At 25.3% G+C, this 11,955-nt stretch overlaps 1 protein-coding gene across 1 annotated transcript; it reads right to left on the bottom strand.

Annotated features, from left to right (window-relative positions):
* Positions 1-1,259: 1,259 nt before the first annotated feature.
* Positions 1,260-6,089, bottom strand: LOC149032124 (uncharacterized). Its single transcript, XM_089173988.1, has 4 exons — positions 6,030-6,089; positions 4,805-5,079; positions 1,592-2,742; positions 1,260-1,456 (listed from the first exon to the last, which is right to left on the bottom strand). The coding sequence occupies exons 1-4, from the start codon at positions 6,087-6,089 to the stop codon at positions 1,260-1,262; spliced, it is 1,683 nt and encodes a 560-aa protein (XP_089030114.1).
* Between the last annotated feature and the right edge of the window lie 5,866 nt (positions 6,090-11,955).

Below are 11,955 nucleotides of genomic sequence, written 5' to 3'. Positions count from 1 at the left end.
ATGTTTCTTTATGAATTTTATATAACTCGACAATAAATGATTATTATTAAATTCGCAATAGAAATTATTGTAGGAAATTAAGTGCTCTATAAAAATGGTGTCTTATGTTTTGGCGATTAAATTAAGCGTTTAAAAGATATTCAGAGGCAGAAATTAGTTCACATGAAAGTTTGATGATATTGTATAATATATGATCATATTTTATAACACACGTATTTACTTTTTACTTTTACTTGTAATAATAATTCATACGATTGAATATAATATATAAAGAAAAATAAAGATAAAGATAGAAAGAGAGAGAGAGAAAGGGAAAGTGAGAGAATGAGAGAGAAGAAGGTGAAGGGGAAGGTCAAAGTCAAACGTTACGAGTATCACTTATGTATATATTGTTAAATGTATTTATTAACTATGTCACATAGAGAAAAACATTTCGATACTAACGAGCAAGGTGATTTGGTGGGGAGAGGTGACTCTCGTACGTACCACGTATCTCATTTTGGTTTTGAAAGCAATACAGGTAATACGTGACGATTTTCGCTCATCATTTAATTCATTTAATACTAAACTATTAAATAATATTTTAATATGCATTATTATAATGTAATTAAATCAAATGTAATTAACAGGTTCCTGCAATGATTATCGATGACTTGAATGGATTGAAATTCAAATAAGGTAAGAAAATATGTAATTATAATTTGTGCAATTATTAGGTCGAGTCATAAATGACTTTCATTTTTTATGAGACATATAATGACGTTGCGTCTGCGACTGAAAAATGTTAATCAAATAATTATTGTTAAATTATCATTACGTTAGAACTAATCGATGTTATTATATTAAAAAAAAAAACAATAAAAATAATAAAAAAGAAAAAAAATGATTTTGTTAAAGAATGACGATGCATTTTCAACATAAATCAATATGAGATGTACAGAATTCTATTATCAGAGTATTATCTTTTTGTTTAACATTTTATATATAATAATTGTTAGTTGATTCAATGATATAAACAATAAGGAGGAGGAAGGGGAAGTGATAATAATTTAGAAGAAGTATATTTTTCAGTGGGCCAATTTATTATTTTATAATAATTTTAACGAATACGAGAGTCAAATAAAATTCTGTAGAAATATTATTTATTAATTTTCATATAATGTTATCAAATTTAATTACAAAAAAAATTGAAACAAATAGAAGTAAAAATTGTTTTTTGGGATAAATTGATGATTCATCGTTATACAAATATTATAGTATTAATTTAAAAATAATAAATCCGTTAACATTGTCGATTTATTTGATTCTAATTTATCGTATTTACTATTTTTCTTGCAAGGATCAATGATTTTACTTTTACCAGTAGTTACGTCATTACAAATTGATTTTTTCTTTCCTTTACATTCTCTCATTTCCCTTAATTCTCTTTCCATTCTTTCGTCATCTTTATCCTTACCTTAAAACAAATAAAAAATTTATTTTTTTAATATTAATTTAAATAATAAATAATTAATTAATAAATAAATAAATAATAAAATAATTTTTAATTATTAATCTCATTATTTAAAATGATATATTAATTTTAATTTACCTTTAGTTGATTGACAAATATCAATTTGTGATTTTTCACATACATTACTACGACTTTGTTGAAAACCACAAGGATAATCCTTTTTCGTTTTGTCACAAATATCTTTTTTAGATTTGTCATTCAAACATTTAGGTGGTTCACTTGGTTTCTTACAAGAAGTTGACGACTTCATTTGTTTCTGACAATAATCATCCTTACAAGATGAACTACGATTACTGTAAAATCTCAAAACTGAATCATTTTGATATGGTCTCAGGGATACAACACTAACGTCAAATATTGGTATATTAATTGATGATTTAGTTTTACGATTTGTTAATGATTTTGTTAGTGAATGATAACGTCTTCTATTAAAACTATTCGATCTTCTTGAATTTCGTCTGGTATTATTGCAATCGTTTCTTTTCGATTTATTATTGCACATGTCATGTGATTCGTTGTTATCATCGAAACAATTGTTGTATTTTTCATTTTTATCGTTGTTACATTTTTTTATACTCGAATTGCAACACTCATCATCATCATACCTATTATTATTATTATTGCAATCATCATCATCATACATTTGTGATTTTGGTTTTTCTATTGGCAAACATGTCGGATCTTTTTTAATTAATTTTTCATTATTATCATCATCTACTTTTAAATCTTGTTCACATTTTGATCGACGTTTTGTTGGACAAATTCCTTGTTTAATTACACAATCCTCAGTTCTTAATGCTGGACAACAATAACGTTTACAAATTTTTTTCTTTTTTGGTTTACTCTTGCAACACGATGTTGATCGTTGTGGTTGTGGAGGTGGTGGTGGTGGTGGTTTTTTCGTACAACAACTTTTCTTTTTTCTTCGACAACAACGTTTTGGTTTACAACAATCTTTTCTTTTTGGATTGACACAAATCACTTTACCTGGTATCAATTGTGTATCATCGTCACATTCACATTTACGTTTTTTACAACAAGAATCATCGTTGGTTGTTTTTTTCGATTTGTTGCAAGAACCATAGAAATAATACGATTGTCGTTGATTGTTTTTCTTGATACCTGTCAGTGATAGATTAATAATATAATTAATATTACCATTACAATTAATTATAATAATAATTTTTTTTTCGTGTGGTTTTGTTATCTCGGGTGGGTGCTCAAAAGTCCTTGGGGAACATTGTGCCCGGGCCCCTTAAACGGGGACCACCATCATTTGTGGTGGGCCCGCGGGCAGCCCCGTCCGCACCGAGAGCCTACCACGTCGAATGTTGGGGGCGGTGGGTCCCAAGGACATCAAATTTCTGACGCCCGCGATATTCCCAAAGCCACGACAACGAGAGCAGGCATGTCCCCACGTTCGTTGTCGGAGAGCGGGGATTCGAACCCGCGAACTCCGCGTGGGAGTCGAGCGTTCTACCAACTGAGCCATGCCGTGCTCATTATAATAATTATTAATATGTTTGTATTTATTGATAAATTATGAATTTTTTTGTATTTATTAACCCTGTGTACTCGAGCGGCGCCGATACAGCGCCTAATGGCTGATTGAAATGACAACTCGAGAGGCGCCGATACGGCGCCCAATGGCTAATTTCAAGTCTTTTATTAACTCTATCTGCTTATTAAAAAATATTTCTTTTAAGATAATACTTAAAGGGTTGAAAAGGGATTGTAAGGTTTATTCTGATCGTAATACACCTGAAGGTAGACCGGAAGTAACATATTATTGTGATATACGTGTCTTGATAAACACCTGGTGTGCATCTTTTGGTATTGTTTTATGAAATATTATAGAAAAATTAATTACAGTGTATAGTATTTCTCTAATTTGATTAATTGTATATACATTTGTTTGTTTATAAATGGATTTTAAGGTACATGTTAAAATGTTTCCCTAATTTTGGCCTGAAATCGTCTCGAGTTTGCTGAGTTAGCGAAAATGGAGAGCCTCGAGTGCTCGAGTAAAATGAAATAAAATATATAATTGAATAATACCTGATGATAATTTATGATTAGATCCTAATAAAATTCTTTTCGATTGAATAATCCTCGAATAAACATCAGTATTGTTGAAATTCGTGGTACTTCTGTTAGAAGATAAATTGACACAACTAATTGATTTTCTTCTTTTAAACATGTTTGAATGAAACGATAAGATATTCGATCTAACGATTGGATCTAACGATGAAGAAATTTCACGTGTTTGTACAATTGGTGGGTAAAAACGCGTAGATCCTTTAGTTGTTGAACCATTCCTATTAGAATTTCGTACAGGACAACAACATCCTGTTACTGTAGTTAAATCTAAACTGTTCGGCCATCTTTGATTTGTTGAATAATAATCATTATCATCTTGACTTTTATCAAATTTAATCGATGTACATGGTAAACTATTTGTAATTCTTGTTCTATTATTTCGATGTTTACTTTTATTATTTATTTTACTTGATCTTCCTAGATTTGTTTCCAATTTTTTTAGGTTATAATCAGTTAAATTTTTAACACTCAACGTTTTATCAAATTGTTGCGAATTATTATTAATATTTTTATCCTGATTATTATTATTATTATTATTATTATTATTTAATAATGTTGAAATATAATATGATTTTTGATTATTATTATTATTATTATTTGTATTATTGTTATTATTTTGAATGTAATTTAATGAATTTGATGGTGATTGATTTGATTTAATTTCTTTTGCATTTTTCAACGTTGTTTCTTGATTGTGTTTGTTTTTTATATTAAATACATTATTCGAAATTTTGTATTTCATTTTAAATGGTATTTTGTATGAAATGTTTGACATGTTTTTGGTTTCATGTTGATTTTTATTGATTATCGAATTATTCGATGTTTCATCATTCATTTTAATCGATGATTTGATTTTGATTATTTTTGATTGAATTGGTAATACATTTGATTTTGATTTTGTTCCTTGTAATTTTCTTGATAAATTATTATTATTATTATTATTATTATTTGGTACTGTAAATAGAAACAAAATAAATTAATTATTATTAATATAATATTTGTTATAAATAATTGGTAAAAAAAAACGTACTTTTCTTAATAATTTGTCCAGTTTCAATATTTAAATGAAACGATTTGTTGGCAGATACAAAATCCAAATGTTTCGACTGTAAATTATTTTTCAAATTTTTGTACGTCTTTGATTTATTATATTTTGCATTATTAGAAATATTATTATCATCATCATCGAACAATGTATGTTGTTTGTTGATAAATTTCGATGAATATACTTTGTTAGAATTATTGATAATTTGTTTCGACATAACCTCAATCATATTATTTTTCGTTTGATCGTTTAATTCAGAAGTTGACACCAATGGCGGGGGGTCATTATTTTTTGTTGATTTCGATAGATTTTCAATGTCCTTGAAATTATTATTATTATTATCATCATTTTTACGAGAAATATCAAATACGTTCCAAAATTTACGATTTTTCGTCGTAGACGTATGAAAATTCTTGACAGTCTTCTGTGCATGTACATGTGTGTTTTTGTGTGTATGTGTGTAAATATGAAAAATAAACAAAATTAACAATATTAATATTAATTATTATAACATTAAATATATAGTATTTAATATTAATAAATATATAATAAATATATATGATATATTAATATTAATATTAAAATTAAAATTAATTTAATAAATTATATAATTATAAATATAATATAATAATAATAATAATAATAATAATAATAATAATAATTAATGTTAATATTAAAATTAATTTATAATATTAAATAAATTTATAATTGTATAATTATATAAATATCAAATTATTAATTTAAATTGTGATTCGTAATTATAAATAGAATTTTTTTATTTATTAAATTAAATTTGTAATTATAAATTATATTTTAATTTAATAAATTAAATTATTTTTTTTATCTTTCATCAAAAATTATTTATAATTAATATTAAAAATTAAATTTGCAAAAAAAAAAAGAAAATAATATAACGTTAATAATAATATAATAAAAAAATATATATATATATATATATATATAACGTTAAGTCAATAAATAATAATAATAAAAATAATAATAATAATATTATTTTGTTCTCACTCGTAGAGATTCGATATAAAATGAAATGGTTTATTTTTTATTTCTCTTTTTTTTTATTTTTTTTTTTATTTTTATTATTTTTTTTTTCATCTTCTTCTTCTCATATTCGTTCGTTTCTTTTTATTTATTTATTTATTCATTTTATTGTGTTCTTTTTTGCATTTCATTTCATTTCATTTCATTTCATTTCTATTCAATTCAATTCAATTCAATTTAATTCATTTCGTTTCATTTTATTTTATTTTATTTATTTCGTTTGTCGGAGGGGGTGGTAAAATAGAAGAAGAAGATAAAAAAAATAAATAAATAAATAAATAAAAGGAAAGAAAAATGTTATGCAATCAATACCTGTAACGATTTCTGTTGAAACACGTGAGGCAGGTCCTGCAATATCCAATTTCTAAACATTTTTATTATAATTTTATTGGATTTTACAATATTACTCGAGGATTGATTTAATTTTTTTTTTGATAAATAAATACCAAAAAATATAAAAAATCCCAAAAAAAATCAAATGTTAATGAAACTTGACATTTTTGTTAATAAATTATTCAACATGATGATGACGATGAGTGTGAACGAAAAAAAAAAAAAAAAGAAAAAAGGAAGAGAATTTGTTAGAAATTTTTTCCGGGTTTGTTTTAACTGTAAATTTAAATTTCCTTCCTATTTTTTTTTGTTCTTTCTTCCTTCGTACGGAAGTTTGCCGAATATGGGTTTTGACTAACGAGTTTGATTTGTGTGTTTGATCGAATCCATGGGATGAGATAATCTCGATAAACATCAAGCAGATGAACAATTAACAACTTCAGATACATGTAAAATATACAAGATGGTGTAATACATGTAAAATATACTACATACAAGATCAGATGATACGTGTAAAATATAATGAATGGTGGGGGAAATTAGGGGACGTGGGGGAAGTGGGAGTAGTGGGGGACGATGTGGTAGTGGGGGAAGATGTGGTAGTGGGGGAGTAAGGAAAGTTTTCAAAATTCGATCTACATGGTGAATGAATTTCCATTTTTTTACATTAAGTTAGATTATTTTTTAAATTCATTTCCATTATAATTAATTATACAATTAATATTATGTTCAATTTTATTATTACATTTAATAATATTTATTAATATTTAATAATTATACAATTTCTTAAGGGAGAAGTTAGGGGAAAAAGGTTAGTTTTCAAAATTCGATCTACATGGTAAACCAATTTCTATTTTTTACATTAAGTTACATTATTTTTTAAATTCATTTCCATTATAATAAATTATACAATTAATATTATGTTCAATTTTATTAATTTTCCTATTTTCTTGTCTTTTTGTTTGTTTGTTTGTTTTTTTATCTCCCTCACATTTTGGAATCGGCAAAGGTTACTTTTCGTTTGAACGATTTCTTACTTTTGCAATTAATTTTGTGTTTTTTGTTAACATCATATGAACATTCGAATTGATCGTTTCTATCGGTATTATTTTCCTCGGTATTTCCGGTGCCATGGTTCGCGTTATTTTCGGTATCGGCCGATCGCAAAGTACACCGAATATGCAATTTTTGTTGTTGTATTGCAGTTTCCGATTGTATGGACGATTCTTTGGTATCCGTGATTGATGATATTCTTCTACCCAAAGATTTTGTTTCTTAGATTTGAATTGATTTAAATTTGATTCTTTGCTGGATTCGATTATTTTGTCGAGTTTTGTTAAATCACCGCTTAATCGATATTGCGACTAAAATAATTTAATAAATTTATTTAATTAATCAATAATAATAATAATAATAATAATAAATGTCTTTTATTTTACCTTGATTAAATTTGTAATATTAATAAATAAATAATTATTAAACAAGTCACGAAATTTGTTCATTACAAATTTCGTATTTTGAAAATTTCAATTGAATTTTCTACAAATATTTTCCACACTTTTGTTCAATTATTTCAAACTCTCATTTCCAATAATAATAATAATAATAATAATATTAATATTAATAATTATAATAATAAGAAGAATGAGTGTAATTTATATACAGGTTGATTTTGATACCAAAAAAATGTGTCAAAGAAACGTTAATTGAACGTTACGATAAATGATGTAACAAACATGGCGTAATTGAACGTACTTCATGATGTTTGAATATCATTTTTTTGTTTTTATTCATTGATCTACTATTATTGGTTCATTAAGTTATACGTTCGACCAATCATTCGTTTGATTAAACAAATATCCCCAAAAATTATAAATAACAACATTTTTTAAATTTATTTGTTCATTTTTTTTTATTTCAAAAAAAAAAAATATGTTTATTCGTCATTGCAATTGATACTTGAAATTTATTATTCAATTGCATGTAATTTTTGCAATAAAAACAACATTTCCTTGATATTTCTTTTTTTTTTTTTGTTTTCTCCTACATGTGGAAAATTATCAATTGCAATTTTGCAATATTTATTTTTATTAGAAAATATTTTCATATCGATGCAATTGATATTTGTAATTTATTATTCAATTGCATTTAATTTTTGCAATAAAAACAACATTTCCTTGATATTTCTTTTTTTTTGTTTTCTCCTACATGTGGAAAATTATCAATTGCAATTTTGCAATATTTATTTTTATTAGAAAATATTTTCATATCGATGCAATTGATATTTGAAATTTATTATTCAATTGCATTTAATTTTCACGATCAACAAAATTTGCTGAATATTTTTGTTGTCTCCTAGATATAGGAAATTACCCTAGATCTGTGTATTTTGTCCCTAGACGTAGAGAAAAAAGAATTGAAGGTAACGGAAAATTGCAAAAAAAAAAAATGAAATTTCGACAAATTTCGTGTCGTTGTGATAAACGATTTTAATGAGTATAATATAATGGTTGGATGATGTCTGCTATTTTCAAGGAGCATGCTCAGTTTCCGAAACAAAACGTCAACCGGGGAAACAGATCGATGTTTCGCGTCCATGGAAACCGCGCATGGACCAATACGAGATGAGAATATATATATATACTCATATATATATATATATATATACATATATATATACATGTATATATGTACGTCCCAGTTTTGGGACAAGCGCACTTGCATTTTCACTGTTAGAGATAACTTTGATTATTAGGAATCATTTCAGGAAAATATAAACCTTACTAAACCAATAATAATAGTCCCAACGTCAAGCTATTGTATACTTTAGAAACTGCAATTGTCAGTTACTTTATATTTCACATTGAAATTTTATGTATCTGTTATGTGAATAATGAAATAATCTTATAAATAAATTTTCAAGTATAAATTTGTTAACTTTTAAGACACGTTTAAAAGGAAACTGTCAATTGGAATACTTTAGAAATTGCAATTCTATGTATTTGATATATAAGTAATGAAATAGTTTTATTGAGTATACTTCGAAGTATAAAATTGTTAATTTATGGTATACGTTTAAAAGAATCTGTTAATTATAATACTGTAGAAATTGCAATTGACAGTTCTCTTATAATTAATTGCAATTGTATGTATCTGTTATATAAGAAATGAAATAACTTTATTGAGTTAACTTTAAAGAATAACTTTGTTAACTTTTAGAATATATTTAAAAAAGATTGTCAACTGGAATACTATAGAAATTGCAATTGTCAGTTCTTTTATATTTAATTGCAATTATAGACATTTGATATATAAACAATGTAAATGTTTTCTTGAGTAAATTTCAAAGTATAACATTGCTAACTTTTTTTTTTGAGATACGTGTAAAAGAATTGTCAACTAGAATACTGAGAAAATTGCAATTGTCAGTTCTCTTATATTTAATTGCAATTGCAATTGCAATATATTAAATATATGAGTAATGAAATTGGTTTATTGAGTTTCGAAGTATAACTTTGTTAACATTTTCTTGAAGTACATTTAAAAAAAAATTGTCAACTAGAATACTATGGAAATTGCAATTGTCTCTTATAATTCATTGCAATTGTATATGTATCTGTTATATAAGAAATGAAATAATTTTATTGAGTTAATTTTAAAGTATAACTTTGTTAACTTTTAGAATATATTTAAAGAAGATTGTCAACTGGAATACTATAGAAATTGCAATTGTCAGTTCTTTTATATTTAATTGCAATTATAGACATTTGATATATAAACAATGTAAATGTTTTCTTGAGTAAACTTCAAAGTATAACATTGCTAACTTTTTTTTTGAGATACGTGTAAAAGAATTGTCAACTAGAATACTGAGAAAATTGCAATTGTCAGTTCTCTTATATTTAATTGCAATTGCAATTGCAATATATTAAATATATGAGTAATGAAATTGGTTTATTGAGTTTCGAAGTATAACTTTGTTAACATTTTCTTGAAGTACATTTAAAAAAAAATTGTCAACTAGAATACTATGGAAATTGCAATTGTCAATTCTCTTATAATTCATTGCAATTGTATATGTATCTGTTATATAAGAAATGAAATAATTTTATTGAGTTAATTTCAAAGTATAACTTTGTTAACTTTTAGAATATATTTAAAGAAGATTGTCAACTGGAATACTATAGAAATTGCAATTGCCAGTTCTTTTATATTTAATTGCAATTATAGACATTTGATATATAAACAATGTAAATGTTTTCTTGAGTAAATTTCAAAGTATAACATTGCTAACTTTTTTTTTGAGATACGTGTAAAAGAATTGTCAACTAGAATACTGAGAAAATTGCAATTGTCAGTTCTCTTATATTTAATTGCAATTGCAATTGCAATATATTAAATATATGAGTAATGAAATTGGTTTATTGAGTTTCGAAGTATAACTTGGTTAACATTTTCTTGCAGTACATTTAAAAAAAAATTGTCAACTAGAATACAATAGAAATTGCAATTGTCAATTCTCTTATAATTCATTGCAATTGTATATGTATCTGTTATATAAGAAATGAAATAATTTTATTGAGTAAACATCGAAGTATAAATTTGTAAACTTTTAAGATACATTTAAAAGAAATTGTCAACTGAAATACTATAAAAATTGCAATTGACAGTTCTCTTATAATTAATTGCAATTGCAATTGTATGAATTTGATATATGAGCAATGAAATTGTCTTCTGAAGTAAATTTCAATGTACAACATAGTTAACTTTTTTTTGTAATACGTTTAAAAAAAAAATTGTCAATTGGAATACTGTAAAAATTGCAATTGTCAGTAAATTGTCCAAAACCCATTAAATTGTCTAAAAATAAATGATCAAAGGTTAACAAAAGTATACAAAAATGAACAAAATTATCACAAATATGAAATTTATATCCTAATTAACTAAATATTCGAGAAAATTGAATGAATTTGATCTAATTGATTTATAATCGTATATACATTGATTTAAAAAGTAAAGTAATGTTAGTCAAAATCAAGATTTATGATCGTGGCAAGCACTGTTGATACTTCTCGATAGTTCAGGCTTAATTAATTTTAAGCAAAGTTAAAGTCAGGTGACGTGCAGTCGCCAATGCGAGCGAATGCACTCGAGTGCACGTCACACAGGTAACGTAATACGGTGTTGGACTACCTGACCGATCTGCCAGTAAACTCGAAACAAAATCGATCGTTCGAAAACATCGATCGAGCTAGCCTGTAGAAGCCCCCATGCCTCGTGTTTTCAGAGAAAGATAAACAAGTGTCTTTGCAATTTTCATTAACAATTTCTTTTTTGTTTTTTTTTTTAAATATATCAAATAATTAACATTCATATTAATTTATATTATATATATATATATAATATAATCTATAAGTGAACCTATTATTGGCCTTGAACATTTCTTAAAATAACTACTTATTTTATTTAATTTTTTATTTAATTTATTAACCTAATAGATAAACCTATGATTGGCCTTGAACCTTTCACAAAGTAACCATTGACTTTTAGTAAACTTTCTTATTGTTTCTATGAGTAATAAATTCAAATGGTGAATGGGAAAAAGGAAGGGGATAAACATTTAAGGATACTTCTTGATTGAAGAAACCTAACGTAGTTTTACTATACTTTTAAGTAGGTGAGTTTAGTACAAAACAAACTGTCAAGATTACACACTGTCAAATATTTTCAATTGCAAGAAATTATTCCCCCCCATCAGGGGGAAATTAGGTTTCCCCTCATTTTTCTATAAAGTAACATGATTATTATTGTTTTATAATTTTGTTGTAAAGTAAAGTTTAATCATGATAATAATAAAATTATTCAAAATTGAAATATACTTGTTAAAACTGCAGTCAGTTAGTTG

Source organism: Polistes dominula, unplaced genomic scaffold (assembly GCF_049000335.1).
Source record: "Polistes dominula isolate Pdom_NZ unplaced genomic scaffold, Pdom_raw_medaka contig_75, whole genome shotgun sequence".
NCBI classification, from domain to species: domain Eukaryota; kingdom Metazoa; phylum Arthropoda; class Insecta; order Hymenoptera; family Vespidae; genus Polistes; species Polistes dominula.
The sequence above is the reverse complement of the archived record's forward strand: the minus strand, read 5'-3'. Positions and strand labels throughout refer to the sequence as shown.

Coding starts and splice junctions, on each gene's coding strand:
- LOC149032124 (XM_089173988.1), bottom strand. CDS start 6,089: ATGTTTAGAAATTGGATATTGCAGGACCTGCCTCACGTGTTTCAACAG. Junction 2,743..4,804: donor ATCAACAAACAACATACATT/GTTCGATGATGA, acceptor ATGTTCCCCAAG/GACTTTTGAGCACCCACCCG. Junction 1,457..1,591: donor TATTTGTCAATCAACTAAAG/GTAAATTAAAAT, acceptor ATTTGTTTTAAG/GTAAGGATAAAGATGACGAA.